We start from the raw sequence: 16554 nt of genomic DNA on the forward strand, positions 1-16554 counted from the left end.
TGGGCAGATGCATTTGACTTCACCTATGAATTTGGTGCCGGGCTTTCGATGGCATGACTATGTTCTGCCCCTCTGCCACCTCCTATTGTTCAGCCTCTCCCTCTTGTTACTGTAATCTATAAATAGACTTTAAATGATCCTTGCATAGTTTTGCCCCTAGCAACAAGTTTTCTCCCAGCAATAGGTCTTCCCCAGCAACAGACTTCTTTATTTGACATGCTCAGGAAGAAAGGAATGGGCTGTTGCTTGGTCCAGAGGGGAGGAATGAGTCTCTGTACATAGTTTTACTTTTTTTCCCTTAGACCAGTAGTTGTAGAAGCTGTAATGTTAATTCTTCAGTAAATAACTTAAGCAGAACTAGAATGGGTGAGGTGTTTATTCCCACATGGGAATTCACCAACAGATGAGCTAAACTGAGAAAAATGATTCTGGAAGACTTGCTGGGAGAGTCTGCCGACTGAAAAAGGAACCCCAAACGATAGCAATTTGCACAGACACCTCTGCCTGGTTATTGAGTCCTTCCTACTTCCTGATGAGGCTCTGCACTCTGGGTAGGAGAGGCAATAGAGAGAACCAACAGATCTGCTTCCCTCTCTCAGACATCATCTCTGGTTGCCAGCCCTCTAGCTCCTCACCATCTGCTCCTCCTCTGCCTGGAGCTGCCAAACCATGCCAAGCAGTCCATGACGATGAGAAAACATGGCAACAGGCCTAATGAGAACAACGCTTAACAGGACAAATGTACTTCTAACGAATGAACAACGAAACCAACAAGGTCTTTTAATCGTAAACGGAAAACAGGGAAATTCCCAGCTTTGCATGCAGGGATGGATGAATCTCTGCAATGCCAGCTTCTCATGTTTCCAAGCTTGCAATCAGTTCTCCACATCGGTTTGTGATGAATCAGCATCTTAGGTGTGTGTTTCTCACTGCATAGCAACAAGAACCTTGGCCATAGCAGTACACATGTTTTGTGGGCACAAACACCCTGGGTTTAATTCCTGACATCTCCAGCTGGGCTGTGGCAACCCAACCAGTTGGGTGCGGTACAAATAATAAAATTATTATTATTACTGGGCTGGAAAGCACCTACTTGCTACCTTGGTTTGCTGTTGCATGTCAGAATAGACTTCTGAGCCTACGATCTGATTCTGAATAAGGCAGTGTCGTTTGTTCATATGCCTTAACTCCGCAGGCAGAGCAGCCAAGCTTTGCAGACTGGTGAAGATTATGTCTCCAGACTTCCTGCTAAGGAAAGAGGTGGGGAACCTGTGGTTTCTGAACTACAATCCTCATAACCCCTGACCATTGGCCAAGCAGACTGGGGCTGATGGGAGTTGGAGTCCCCCACCTGTGTTAAAGGATTGTAGGCAGCTGGGAAAGAGTTCATCCCAGGTTGTTGCAAGTTAAGGGTTTACAGTGCTGAATGATACAGACCACAAGGCAACTTCCTATGTTTACATGCACACACCCAAGTTATCTAAGGCTAAACAAGACTCCGTTTGCATAAATGAAGATTGGATACATGAGTCATCTCAAAAAAAGTTTTATTAGCATGATTAAAAACATGTGCTGAAGACCAACAGATAAAATAACTTCATCAACATGGAAGAAAATCCATCCCAACACTTGATAATCAATCCAGTTTTTATACTGGACGGACAGCTTTATTGCCAGTATTCTCGCATGTCCTTGAAAAACCAGCTGCACTGGATCAGTTTATGTAGCTTCCTGGCTATGGCTGGATCATGATCCTTATCCATAGTTAGGTATAAAAATATCTTCGATTTATTGTTGGATTGCAGGTGCATCATGGGGGTTAAGAAATCATCAACAGAAGAGTTCTGTCTTTTTTTTTAAAAAAAGAAAGAGTTCCTTTCCCCCCCCTCCAAAACATACTACAAAGAAATTAGTATTTTGACCTTTAGACTTCATACATGATGTTGATTTAGAATGGATAACCACAATAGTTTTTCCTCCCATCCTGCAATTAATAAAAACCGAGAAAAAACCCCAAAATCAAAATGCTTCATTCACAGACTGCTTCTTGGGTTTGACTCAGAAGACACATTTACACTGGTTTGAGGACGAAGACAGCATCATCTAAGACGTAGTAGTCATTATACATGTCACCTTCACATAAGTATGGCAGTCTGGTGAACGCTTCTATGGCAAAGCCAGCTTTCCTGAAAACCTCTGGCAAGCTGTTCACCTGTTCCTCCCACGTCTGTCCTTTGATTTCCAAAACTTCGGAAGGTTTATCCCACTTGCCACCTACTGAAAAAGCACATGGGGTTCGCGTTAGTTATTTATCTTTATTTAAATCTGTTTCACTTATCCTGCTTTTTGGCCTAATGGTTCGAACAAGGCAGGCTGCGAATCCATTAGGAAAGGCAGAAATTACAACAACGAATCAAGGACAATAATGGACAAATCCTATGAGCAGCCAAGATTCTTAAAGCCCAGAGCAAGCTCTTCCCAAACAGCCAGACAGCATCCAAAGGTGAAAGAGAATAATCTTAATCCATCTTGTAAAAACCGGGAGCAAGGGAAAGAGACCTCCTTTCCCCATTAGGTCAAGAAATGCAAATTCCCCTCGCTGAAACATTGATGGGTATATGGAAAAACTTGTGCACAAACTGAGAGTACTTGATGGAATTTCTAAAACAGATAAATTTATTAAAACCTGGTTTGCCTTTCCAATTTACAAATTCCTTAAAGATAATGATATTAATTCCCCACTGCAATCTACCTCAGTTTGAAACTCATGATGAGGTCCCCCCCTTTTTACCATTTATGCATTTGTCTGTGTTTTTCTTTATCCCAATACTGCAAAACTGATTAATTAAACAGTGTGTCTCCCTGAAATCTTCTTATTACTATTCTCCATATTTCTTTAATGACTGTAACTGGGGGGTGGCGTGTTGGGTGTTTGGTGTGTTTTTGTTTGATGTCATGAGCACTGCATTTTGTCTATAATGAAAAGCAATAAAAAAGAAGAAGAAAAATATATACTTCTCCTTTATTTTAGTGGTTATTGTAATAAGTACCAGATAATTTTAACCATTTGGTTTCTTCCAAATTATTCTACTTTCTTGTAACAATAGGTAGGTGAGTTATTCCCCAATGCTTGGATTTATTTCCTTTTATGTGTGTGCTTCTGCATTTAAATATATATGTAAATTCAAAACTCCAAATGTTTATTTTCAAATTGTGGGACAAAATGAGTACATAAACCGTGGGAAGCGATACCTCTCTCAAACCACTTTCAAGGCTCTTGTAAACTATTGCCTGCCTCAGTCTAATTTGCTCCGGTATTGCCAATGTTCAAAGTGCTCTTTCATCACCACACAGTGTGGTTTCTGTGAGGGAAGTGGCAAAGCAGTTTAGGCGAGAGCCACCTCATTCCCAATCTTCAAGGGAAAGGAAGTGCGGGAACCATATGAGCCACCATGTGAAGACTTAAGACAGGGGCGGTAAAACTTTTGCAGCCCAAAGAAACTCAAGTGTTAGAAACTCAGAAAGATAAGCTATTTGCCAAATGACTCCTTAAACCTAGGTTATGTTTGCCACAATGGAATGTCTAGGTGCCTTTTTTTTTAATAGTGATGATGATGATTAATCTTATTTCTAGACCGCTTTATATTTTAAAGAAAAAATCTCAAAGCAGTTTATAACACATTAAGACACCAAATAAAACAATCCAGAATAAAACAAATTCAAGCTTTAAGTAGTAGTAGTAGTAGTAGTAGTAGTAGTAGTAGTAATAAAAAAATAATTTTATTTATATCCTGCCCTCTCCGGCCACAACTGGGCTCAGGGCGGCTAACATATAATACATTAAAATATAAATTCAGCAATTGACTGAAATACAGCTTAAAATCAGATTAAAATCAAAATAAACTCAGATGGCTACCCACAATTATAACTATAGGGTTGAGGGCCTTAAGTATTTCAGACATATTGCTTTCCACCAATATTTACCTGCTTACTTTATATAGCTGCCCCATAGCAGAAGAACTCTAGGAAGCCAGTGTGGTGTAGCGGTTAGAGCGTCAGACTAGAACCTAGGAGATCAGGGTTCAAATCCCCACTCCGTCTTGTAGCTCACTGGATGACCTTGGGACAGTCACAGCCTCTTTACCTACCTCATAGGGTTGTTGCAGAGATTAACCGAGGAGCAGGTGTGAACCACGTACTCCTCTTTCCCAGCTCAAAATTAAAATCGGCATTGGTACTGATAAGAGTAGGATTGTCTAATCCGTTTTTTAAAAGCCATGCAGCTTGGCGGACACCACTGCAAATTCCATCTCAACCATGCACTTTCTTCCAACATTCAGCTTTGCTGGATGTTCTCAGATTCTAGTGCTATGAGAGACGGAGAGGAAAAACAGAGGGGGGGGAAGCCATGCGCTTTCGATGGCTGGTGTGGATGTGACCCTAAACTCTGTTGCTCACACGGCCCTCTCCATAGTACTGTACTGCCTTGCACCACTGGGGCCCTGGAACTGTGCACACCCCTTGAAGGAAAGATGGGATAAGAAAGCATGATGATTATAATCTGTCAACTCGTGAGTGTCTTTCCCATTTGCTTGAACCAGATGTAACAATAGGAATCTGCTGTTTTCAAGAAAGGATAATTTGGGATGCGGGTGGGATGCAGTGGCGTAGCGTGGGTTGTCAGCACCCGGGGCAAGGCAAGTAAATTGCGCCCCCTAACACGTGGATTTGCGCCCCCTAACCCTAACCCCCAGATGTTGCGCCCGGTGCGGCCGGCACCCCCCACGCTACGCCACTGGTGGGATGCGGTCTAAAGCACTGAGCCTCTTGGGCTTGCCGATCGGAAGGTCAGCGGTTCGAATCCCCATGAAGGAGTGAGCTCCCATTGCTCTGTTCTTGCCAACCTAGCAGTTCGAAAGCACGCCAGTGCAAGTAGATAAATAGGTACCGCTGCGGTGGGAAAGTAAACAGCATTTCTGCGCACTCTGGTTTCCATCACGGTGTTCTGTTGTGCCAGAAGTGGTTTAGCCATGCTGGCCACATGACCCGGAAAGCTGTCTGCGGACAAACGCCGGCTCCCTCAGCCTGAAAGTAAGATGAGCACTGCAACCCCATAGTCGCCTTTGACTGGACTTAACCGTCCAGGGGTCCTTTACTTTTACTTTTTACTTTAGTTAAATAATTCTTTCCCCTCCTTTTTTAAAGGTTCTTGAGGGGTAGCTACTAAACAGCACCCAGCAAATAAGCTGAAAACAGTTGCACAGAGAGACACCCTGTGCTTTATTTCACATCATGTAAATACAGAGCTAGGAACTTCCTCAGTTGTGCAATATGAAGAACTGTAACTGACAAGGGCTTCCCATTCCATTTCCACTTCAGGCTCCCCTCAGTTCCACTTTCTTGAGCTGAAACCCTTTCAGAGGAAACTTTGCAGGCAAAATGGCAACGTTCAAGCCATGGGTTCTGATTCTGGTGCTGCAATTTACCTGGGTGACATATTATGCAGGTAAGGAATTCTCTCTCTCTCTCTTAATCCTTTCTGTTGTCATTAAGCTTTAAAAATAACAGCTCTTGCAGAAAGCATCAGAAGCAGATTTATTTGAGAAAAACTCGGGCAGGGGTGGGGTGAGGCAAATGGCCAAAAAAACAGCGGGGGCAGGGGGAAGCTAATCTTCCTCTATCTCTGCAGAATAATGCACAGGATTAGGTTGTAAGTCACACCAGTGGAGGTGATGACTGGAGCCTTCAAACGGCTTGTGGAAACTGTGCAATTAACAGGTAACAGCAAGCTCCTAGATTGTAATATGCAGAGAACCGACTCCTCACCCTTTTTCGATTGACTTTCTCATCAGGGTATGTTTAATCCTCCTCAATAGGTGCCAACTTTTGCAAAGTGACAGTATCTCAACCTCCACTCATGGAAGGCTACCCTGCATCAAAACATATTGCTATACCGTGTACTTTTTCTGCTCAGGGATGCCCCACATCCAGTCCGACCATTCTGTGGTTTCGATATCTTGCGCATACCCACGAAGCCTTGTGCACCCCCAACTGCATAAACAGCACAAAGTTCAAAGTCTCTCACTTAACATCTAAGAACCAGGCTGAGCTTGGGATCAACGAAATCAATGAAGAAGACAGCGCAATTTATTTTTGTGGGGTAGCAATTTCAAGTTCAAATTCCTCCACCTCCAAGCAAACTGGAAGCGGAACAGTGTTAGTGATAAGAGGTTGGTTGCTACTTTATTTTTTTATTTTTTTGAGGGGGAAGGGTTCTCTATTATTTTAAGGAGATTTATATCCAGTGCTTTTTTTTCCTCTCAAAAAAATGTTTAGGGGTACTCTCATTTTCCTACTCATATTGAAATACTGCCCCTCAATGAGGCCAGACTTAGATTCACAAAATGTTTAGGGGTATGTGTACCCTTGCGTCCCCCCAGGAAAAAAAGCACTGTTTATATCTCACTTGCAGGTCAAAGACTGCTCCCTACGAATACTATTTTAATAAACTGTAAAGCAAAATTGCTAAGGCAGGGTAGACAGGCAGGTTAGACACTCCCAAGGTTTGCTGGACTAATGTTCTGGCTCCGCATAAGGATTTTCATATATTCAAACTAATCAGAACCAGAGAGATACAAAGCAAGCCTAACTCTCTCTAACTCAGTTGGTCGATTCACACGTAACAACCTTATCACACATGATAAACTATGTACAAAAATTGTCCAGTAGCACCTTAGAGACCAACTAAGTTTGTTCTCAAACCATAGTTTAAGTGATAAACTATGGTTTACGAAGCTGGGAACGGGCATTTGTCCTGCGTGTTCCTCCCTTGTTTTGGTGCTTCAGCCCAATTTGAAGAGTGTCTTGCTATCTCAGAAACAGAAAACTGTGTTTTAATGTCTGTTTGAGAACCAGGTTTCCAAAACCACGGTTTGATCTTAGTTTAAGATCCTGGTTAGGAAACCAGCCCTAAGCAGCAAGGTTTGAGTGTAATGGGAAATGGTGATTTGCTTTGAACCTGACTGAAGTGCTGAAGCTGGTGTTTCAGGGAAGGAGTAAGGGGAGGAGCTTGGAGAACTGACCGGTTTTATAAACAGCGGCATATAAAGCTGGAACCGTTACATCTGAACTGGCCCAGCAGGCTCTTCTTATGCTCTGATGGTCTAAACTCCTCAAGGTGGAATCAGAACAAGAAACTAGAAACGTAGAACCTGGGGACTCTGCAGCTCTTTCGTGGACTTTTAGGACATATATGAATCGTTCCCATTTGAACATTGTACCTGCAAAATATAACTTTATATGGAACTCTTTGTGACATCTACATAGGTCTCTATATACAACTTGCACAACCTGTTGTGCCTTTGGGTCTTCAACTGGATTACATGGCGACCTCTTGCCACCCAGGTCTAGATGCTCCCTTTTCCTCCTCCACACCTACTTTTTCTCTCCTTCCTATCCCCTTCCTTACATAGAAGAGCCGGTGGTTTCCTTATTTTATGCTGCGTTATCATTGTTTTTAGTTCTCAGCTGATTGTTACGTGTTCCTTTTGATTAATAAAATCATTAAAAAGCGCAAGAAAATCATCATTCATACTACGCCAATAATGCAAACTGAAACTAAACTAACGATATTCTTTTTGTTGTTCTTATTTTAAAAAAGAGAGTGGAACATACAGCCGAGGAGTTGAGTACAGCATGCTGGCCATCTCAGTTGTGCTGTTCCTCTACCTTGTTGCCTTATTGGCAGTTTCTAAGTTATTCACTAAGGTATGTTCATCTCTCTCTGTGTCTGCTGTCTCTCAATCTCTCTCCTGTACCAGATCGTAGCAGCTTTACAATGCTGTCAATGAAGGAAACCCAAGACTAGCCTTGGGTTGCAAGTCTATTTGCATGCTGTGAAAATATTTTTTTATAAAAGAAAAAAAGAGGGCATGTGATTATGACACCCTCGCCACTTCTGCAAATTCGGTTGGTGCCAAGCTAGATATGATGTCAGCCACATCCACTTCTTAAAAAACAAAACACCCCAAAACTGGGAATATACATAGGAAGCTGCCTTATGCGGAATCATACAATTGGTGGATCTTCTGATTTGGACTACTGCAATAGTCCTTACGTAAGGCTGCCTTTACAAAGTTATGGAAACTGCAGCTGGCCTGAATTTGCTGTGGTTCTGCTGAATGGAGCAGGTTATAGGGAGCATGTGACTCTCTTGTTGACTTACTGGTTCACTTCCAAGCCCAATTCAAAGTGCTCGCCTCAGCCTTCAAAGCATTAAACAGCTGGGGACCAGGGTACCTCAAGGGATACCTGCTCCAAAACGAAATTGTATCAGGTGAACCTCTTCTCTTTCTCCTGTCCAGTTTAGTAGGAACACAAGAGGGGGGCCTTTTTACTGGCTGCACCCAAGCACTGGAATTTTCTCTCTTGGAAGGTCTGCATTGCCCCCTCTTTGATGGCATTCTGTCTAGATGACAAAACCCTCTTTTTTGGGGCCTGGCTTTTGGTCTAGCAGTTGGCCGCTTTTAACTGGATGTTTTCTGCTGCTTGCATACATCATTTAGTGCTAGAATTTTTTTATGGTACTATGCTTATTTCATTTGTACAGTGGTACCTCTGGTTACATACTTAATTTGTTCCAGAGGTCCGTTCTTAACCTGAAACTGTTCTTAACCTGAAGCACCACTTTAGCTAATGGGGCCTCCCACTGCTGCCGCGCCGCTGCCGCACATTTTCTGTTCTCATCCTAAAGCAAAGTTCTTAACCCGAGGTACTATTTCTGGGTTAGCAGAGTCTGTAACCTGAAGCATATGTAACCTGAGGTACCACTGTAGATGATTTTGGGGGGGGGGCAGTTTTAAAATGTGTTGGCACACTGATGTATTCAGTGTTTGTTTGCCACTTTTGAAAAGGCAGGATATACCGTAAATATTCTTAATAATCCAATCAATCAATAAATTTTATGCAATACCCTTGTATCCACTAAGGAACTCAGGGTGGGTTATATCCCCCACCCACCCCCGAGTACACTGCAGTTACATCCACACCATACGCAGTTTGTTAAGGGTGCATTTGTAGCTTTGTGAGGGGTAAACTACAGTTCCCAGGATTCTTTGCAGGAAGCCATGTGTTTTTAATAGCGTGGATGTGACCTGTATCTTCGCAATCATGGGTTAGGTTAACAGAGCATGCAGTTTGCCCAAATTACTCAGAGAGCTTCCTGCCCATGCAGTGACTTGAACCTGGGATGCCACAGTTTAAATCCCCCACTCTACCCTGTGCACAGATACCTTGTGCTATCTCCATTTTTCACCCCACATGACCCGCTCTTCAATTTAACCTCCCAAACATTTTACTTCTCCATGTGACAAGTGGCTCCCATCACTATGATTCCTTGAATGCAACAGCAAAAAGACCCATTACCACATCATCCCCAATCTCTGTAATGTTTGCTTTAAAAAAAAAAAATGTACCAATCCCCTTTGCTAAAATGCATTGTTCACCTTTGTTTCCACAGCCTAAACTCAAGAAAACAGAGAGGCATGTCAATGTTTGCGTAAGTGTTTGCAATCCTGTACACAAGGTAGCTAATGCATTCTCCAAGGGTGAACCTTTATATGAGCAGGAAAAGGAACTACCCATGCAAAGGAGGGAGGTATCAGCAAGCTTGGGGAAACCCTGAGGTTTACAGAGGGACAAAAAACTTTAGTTAAAACTCCAGTTCTTAAGAGAGACACCCTTCCAAGCTACTCAGTGAGGTCTAAGCATGCTCAGTAGCCACCCTTGAGAGAGAAACCCCCTTAGAAAACTGGGGGAAGAGGGATTATCCTGAAAGAAGACATGGCTGGCTGGAACCCTGAATAGGAGCCTTCCACATGACAACACTTAGCTGCATGTCCAGCCTGTTGCATTTCAAATCTGCAGTGGGCTGGCATGTGGCAAGCCTAAAAAAACCCTGCGATCTTATACACACTTAGCAGCTGGAAGATCACAAAGTTTGTAGGCTACACAGCAGTTTGGTTATCTATGGCGAGTTAATCCAAAGCCTGCAGGGAACCGCTGCTGCTGCATATGACGTCTGAAAACAGATGTGCGCAGCCTCATCTCCTGAGTGAATTTCTTCAGCTGGGGAAATGGAGCCAGACTACGACTGCTGCCAATCTCAAACAGAGGTGGGGAAACTGCGGTTGATTTGAATGCTGCTGGACTCCAACTCCTATTGGTCCTAGCCGGCGTGGTCAGGATTCAGGGAAGTTGGGAGTTGGAGTCCGACAACATCCAAGACGTGAAAGTTTTCCCCTAATCCATTTCTGCTTTATAAAGGAGGACCAGAAAAGTAAGTGCACCACAATGCACCACTTTATGCTGAGATGGAAACACAGAATTCTGCTGGGGTTGCTTCCTCCTCCTCCTTCCTCTTGTGGTGTTACGGGGAAGAGAAAGGGAGCACATGCTGAGTGGGCAGCTCAAGAGGGAGCCAGTTTGCATGGCTAGCAATAGGAACAGCAACGCCCCTTCCTTGTTGTGTCTGCCTTTGTAACCGCCTGGTGGCAGAGCTCCATGGGGAACAGGCAGGTGATGGGCACAGGGCTGCACCTGACACTCAGGTGTGCTGCATTTGTGGATATGGGAGCCTGGCTAGACCGAAAGAAAAGCGAGAGAGGGACCAGCAGGGAACAAAGCAATGCAAGGAAGAGGCCTGGGCCTCTGCTTGGCTAAAGCTGCCACCCCTTCTCTTTCAGAGGCACCTCGACCCACATTTCCTCTTTTAATTGCTGCCATGTTTAAATGGGATCGTTTTCATTGCATGATATAATTACAGACGTTGGTATTCCAAATGGTACTTTTCATTGGGTATTTCAATTTTATTATTTAGTTATTTCGTGCCATTAACGTACACGGCTCTGTAGTTAATTATGAACATTTGCATTTTAAGATTTGTGTAACTGGTTATCATACTCAGAGATTGCTTGGAAGTCTATTTGGGCACTGAGCAATATAAATAATAATAATAATTAATAGCCTTGCTGCTATTTGCCAGGGCACACTGACCAACTTGTGCTCCCTTCCATAATATAACAGCAAAGGGAGAGGGATGGTTGGGGTGGTCTGATCTGGCTCTGTATAAGGCTACGGTCCTGCAGCTGATAAATACCCCACCCCACAACTGTTAGCAACAGTCATGTTTCCTGTCGCATCGGCAGTGTCCGAAGGGGTCATTTTCTCAGTTTCTGTTTTAAAAACAACAACACACCAATGTGCCCCACACTGCTAAGTGAGGACAAGTGTTCAAAGCCTCTTTTAAATTTCCAGGGTGCGGGAAGTAAAGTAGCCGTTTGTCGAGCGATCGCAAAGGAGTTTGGCAAAAAGAAGCACAACAGGCAGCGGAGGCATGTAAGTAGCCAGGAGCATTGAAAGGGGGCAGGAACTGTGTTCATACGGGCAATTGCAGCGCATCGGTGACAGAAGGGGAAAGGAACCAATTGGGTGGCAGCACAGAGGCCGGGTTATAGGCTGTGCTGCTATGCCAATGTTGCTCCAGTATTCTAAGTTTAGCAATGAATGCAAAAAGAATTATTGTCTTGTCTGTGCTGTGATTTGGCACCCGTCCCTCCTTATCCATTTCAACCTGGAGAAGGTGGCATACCTGTTCTGAGAATGGCATAATTCTTCCTGCAACTCACACAAAAATGTATCTTGTATAAATGGGAATGTCGCAATGAAAAACAAGCTACAGAAAGTAGGCTTAAAAAAACAAACAACCCAGTCTTACACATAAAGATTCCGGACAGAATAATATTTCATAGAAAGCTAATCTTTTTGAGCTTGCCAATGGATTCCAGTAAGGTATAGAGTTCCCTTCACTGAGTAAGCTCTCAGAGAATTTGCAGTTGTTTGGGAAGCTTATGATTCAGCCGTTTTCTTCTGCTGGTATATGGATAGCTATATATATGTGGTATTTTTAAAAAAACAACAAGAGACAGAGAAGTGCGGTGCACCATTGCGGTGAACATGACTCTTTGGGATCAAGTATTTTTGGGTTTTATTGCACACTAGCAAACTACTGAACATGCTTCTTTTCTTTTCTTGCAGGGACATTTGGATAAAAGCCACAAAATGGATGAATTATCATAGCAGATGCACTTTCATGGGTTCGGTAGAACTGGAAACGTGATTCACACATTAAACATCCGAAGGGGGGAAAGTGAGCTTCATACAGCAAAAAGCTCCTATTGTGTCATACTAAACTAGGGCTGCCATACGTCTGGATTTTCCTGGACATCACCAGGATCTCAAAGGTGGAACTGACGTCCAGGGGGGAATTTTTGAAAGGCAGTCAATTGAAAAATCACTTTTTCTTGGTGTTTTTGTAAAAGAAAAGAAAAGAAAAGCTCAACAACTTTCAGGGTGTCTTGGTTTTTACTTTTTGAAATATAGTTAACCCAGAATGATAAATGAAAATGTAGCATTTACACATTTGCCAGGAGCTGCCTAAAACTGGAATTAATTTCAGTGGCTTTACTTTGAGCAGGGGCTAACAGGGAATACAACCTATTTAATCAGAAATGTCCTTGAGTTTTACTGGTGTTCCTTCCTTTTCCCTTCATTGATTTCCATCCTCCCCACATTCTCTCGCCCACCCTCATCCTTCTTTGCTTAGTTTTAGAGCTGCCTGTGCCTCTTCAAAAGGCGAGCCCATCTTGTACTTCAGAGGCCCACATATCTAGCATCCTGATCTCAAAGTAAATACTGGTCTTTGAACCATGAGGAAACAAATGCCAGTATGTGCTTGGCTGCCTTGCCAGGAAGTTGCGTTAAGTTTTATTGTACAGTTACCAAACGGGATCCTGGACATAAAGGTGTGGGAGAGAAACAGCAACACCCTGGAAATCCTGAAAAGTTACAAGCCCAGAGAGAGAAACAGAACTGTAGAACTGCAAAGTAAGATATGGAAAAGGCAAGGACGACGACCATTTCGCAACTCAGGCCAGCTTAAACACAGATTCTGGGGCCTAGGTCTTGCATGCCACATTATGGGGGCTCCCCCTAAATGGACCAGAAACAGCAGCACTGGTCCATGGTGGAGAATGGTGTGAACAACCAGTCCAGGGCACATACTGGGGCTGATGACAGTTGCTGAAGTATCCCCTTTAAATAGCTGGGTGGGTTTGCTATGCAGGAAAAGACCTGCTGAGGTTCAAGCTGCACCAAACATCTTAATTTCCCCAGTTCTGCTTTCTTCTTCTTCTCCCTTTAAGAGACCACTTCCTGCTGCTGCCTCTTAAGCCTACAGAGCAGGGAGCAGTAGAGGAGAAAGCAGGAAGTGGCCGAGCAACCAGGGAAGGGCTTTGTGGGAAGTAAGTAGGGAAGCAGGCAGGGCAAGGCAGGAAAGGAGAAGGGCAACCAGGGCGGTGTTGTCTTCCCCCTGCAAGGGCATCTTGCCCAAGGCCCCCTCAAAACTGGCAAGGCACCTGAGGTTAAGAAGCATCTCCAGGCATACAACTGTACTCCTGGGATTCTGCCCCGAACATGGGTGCTGCAGTGACCAGAAGGGGATTTACACAATTACAACTCAGGCACCAACTGCACCCGTTCCTTATCGGATCTGGCCACTGTGATGCATGACTTAGATGCGCCCCAGTTGGACTACTGTAACGTGATCTATGTGTGGCTGCCTTTGAGAAGTACAGTGGCACCTCAGGTTACAGACACTTCAGGTTACAGATGCTTCAGGTTACAGACTCCACCAGAAATAGTACCTCAGGTTAAGAACTTTGCTTCAGGATGAGAACAGAAATTGTGCGGTGGCGGGAGGCCCTTTTAGCTAAAGTGGTACCTCAGGTTAAGAACAGTTTCAGGTTAAGAACAGACCTCCAGAACGAATTAAGTTCTTAACCTGAGGTACCACAGTATTTGGAAGCTTTAGCTGGTTCAGAATTCTGGGCCAAACTGCTGACTAGTACCGGTTGCAGACAGCATTATTATTATTATGTTACTCCGTCATTAAAACAACTTCACGGACTACCGGTTCGTTTCTGGGTACAATTCAAAGTGCTGGCTGTATCCTATAAAGCCCTATATGCTTGAGACCTGATTACAGGAAATATTGTGATTCCCTACACGAACCTGCCCGGGTGCTAACATCCTCAGGTGAGCACCTTCTCTCAGTCCCATCGACATCAGTGACACAGTTGTTGGTGACACAAGAGAGCGCCTTTGCTGTGGCTGCTCCCACATTGTGTAATTTCCTCCCAAGAGATGTTAAGACTGGCTCCCTATTTGGAAGACAGGAGTGCCTGGCGTGCTCTGGTCCATGGGGTCACGAAGAGTTGGACACGACTAAATGAATAAACAAAAAACCCCTATTTGTTATCCTTCCACTGGCAGGCTAAGGCCTTCCTAGGCCTTTGAAAATGGAGGTGCAGACACTGGGCTGCGGTCAGGGCAAAGTGGGTTTTAATTTTTTGTTTTGAATGTGTTCTGCTGTATTTTAATTATTGTTTTTAACTAGTTTGTTTTTATCGCTTTGTATTTTATAATGCCATTTTAAATGTTGTAAGCCACCCAGAATCCTAATTTGCGAGAAAGATGGGATATAAATACTAACAACAACAACAACAATTTTGTGCACTCCTCAGTAGTGTTCAAGCAAGACAAAAAAAAAATGTTCTTTGTGAACATGGCATTTTATCAAAATTAATGGAAAGTCAAATGTTTCTACTTTAGCACATACCACATTTTTCGCTCTATAGGACGCACCGGACCATAGGAGAGGGAGAACAGGGAAAATTTTTTCCCCTTGTTCTCCCCCTCTAAAACAAGGTGCGTTCAAGGTGCATTCACCCAAAGCCTCCGGAGCGCAGTGGGAGTTCCCTCTGGGCTCTGGAGGCTTCAGGTTCCTTTCGACCTGCTCTTTGGGGAACAGAGCAAAGGCTGCGTGCAGCCTTGTCACTGCCCCCGAGCTTGTGGGGCTGGCGGTGGGGGGAAGCGCTGCTTTCCCCCACCGCCAGCCTCAAAGATCCCTGAAGCCTTTGGAGTGCAGCGCGAGTTCCCGCTGTGCTCCAAAGGCTTCAGGCTTCGGGGACAGCCTTTCTAGCCTCTGCAGGGCAGCGGGGTGAAGGCACCCCACTGCCCTGCAGAGGCTTTGCGCAGCCATCCCCAAGCTAGAAGAGCGAGACGGAACGCTCCATCTCGCTCTTCTGGCTTCAGGGACAGCCTTTCTAGCCTCCGCAGGGCAGCAGGGTGCCTTCACCCCGCTGCCCTGCAGAGGCTTTGCGCAGCTAACCCCAAGCCAGAAGAGCGAGATGGAGCAGCGCTCCGTCTCCCTGTTCTGGCTTTGGGCTTAGCCGCGCAGCCTGTATTTGCTCTATAGGACGCACACACATTTCCCCTTAATTTGGTTATTTTAAATTTGCTTTGTACAGTGGGCATTATTGACCAAAATGCTGGAGATGTGAGTTTTTGTACTTAGTTAAGACTAAATAAACCTTTTAAAAAAAACCACTCAGAACAAAACAAACAAAAACTCAGAACTTCTCACACACACACACACACACACACACACACACACACAAAGAGAGAATATTGGAAAAAATGAACTATTATAAAAGTCAACATGGAGCATGGGTGGAGTAGTTCCTTTGCAACTACAACCAGAGTCCTTTCGGTGTGGAGACATAACCTCAACCAGGTATTGCTCCTTAAAAAATTAACTTGGTCCAGCCTTCTATTCTGACTACAGGCTATGACTGGCTGAAGTCTCTAAATAAGTCCTCCTAAGAGGCACTTTACATACATGGAGCCATTGTTGCTTCCATACAGCTCTGGGAATGTGGTTTGGCTGCACTTGTTGGTGTACACGTTAAACATTTCAGAGCAGCGTGGGAGCAACAGTGCAAGCAAGGCCAGCAATGCCACTCCAAGCAAGACGTAAAGCGCCCATGGATTCTAGGCAGGCTGTCTGCAATTGCAAACAGCTCTTGGGAAACTCCTGCAGAACAGATTCTCATGAAATTGCAGGAGTGAGGAAGTCCCCCTTTTCTTCCCTCCCAACCCCCATCAATCAGCTGTTAAACACTTACCATTCTCCACATATGGATGAAAGGGCAGAACCAATGCCAGGATGACTCTGCCTCTCGTAGGCTCCAGTACACTTCTAATATCTTTTAATACAGTCAATGGCTGATCACAGCGATCGAGCAGATTCAAGCAGCTGATGACATCGTACTGGAACCCTGTGCTCTGCCATTCATTGATGCCGAGCACTCTGTATAGGTAGGGGGGGAAAGTGTTGAGGGTTACAACCAGACAAGGAGAGATTGTTTTCTTTCTGCCTACATGTGAGGCAAAGTAAGAAAATAATGGGTTAACCTCTGCTCATTAAGTCTAGGCCACTATGCAGATGATTCTGCAAAAGGAGTGTGGGCTTTATAGCGTTAGCATCTATTTTGCAGTGGGACACCTGCAAATCAACATTGTACGTCTTACTCCAATAAGATTTCATCACATGAACAGCAATTTGCTGGGTACATGCTGAAGAGGGAATAGACAGAC

General features: G+C 44.2%; 2 protein-coding genes across 4 annotated transcripts in view; one reads left to right on the forward strand and one right to left on the reverse strand.

Annotated features, from left to right (window-relative positions):
- IGSF6 (immunoglobulin superfamily member 6) lies at positions 1–13710 on the forward strand. 3 transcript variants are annotated; one of them, XM_053364582.1, is made up of 6 exons: positions 4894–5506; positions 5877–6230; positions 7661–7767; positions 9518–9556; positions 11314–11394; positions 12094–13710. In XM_053364582.1, the coding sequence occupies exons 1-6, from the start codon at positions 5440–5442 to the stop codon at positions 12133–12135; spliced, it is 690 nt and encodes a 229-aa protein (XP_053220557.1). In that variant the 5' UTR covers positions 4894–5439; the 3' UTR covers positions 12136–13710. The 3 variants fall into 3 exon arrangements, with proteins under 3 accessions (XP_053220556.1, XP_053220555.1, XP_053220557.1); XM_053364581.1 differs by lacking the exons at positions 11314–11394; positions 12094–13710 and adding an exon at positions 1–1260 and having other exon boundaries at positions 5380–5506; positions 9518–10515; XM_053364580.1 differs by lacking the exons at positions 11314–11394; positions 12094–13710 and having other exon boundaries at positions 4890–5506; positions 9518–10515.
- Positions 1531–16554, reverse strand: part of METTL9 (methyltransferase like 9) — a 27461-nt gene continuing 12437 nt past the window's right edge. Inside the window, exons 4-5 of the mRNA XM_053364579.1 lie at positions 16083–16267; positions 1531–2277 (exon numbers count right to left, since the gene is read on the reverse strand). Coding sequence (XP_053220554.1) covers positions 2072–2277; positions 16083–16267 — 391 coding nt within the window. The 3' untranslated portion in view covers positions 1531–2071. The remainder of the gene's footprint in view (positions 2278–16082; positions 16268–16554) is intronic.

The sequence above is a fragment of the Podarcis raffonei genome, chromosome 14, assembly GCF_027172205.1.
Source record: "Podarcis raffonei isolate rPodRaf1 chromosome 14, rPodRaf1.pri, whole genome shotgun sequence".
Lineage (NCBI taxonomy): Eukaryota > Metazoa > Chordata > Lepidosauria > Squamata > Lacertidae > Podarcis > Podarcis raffonei.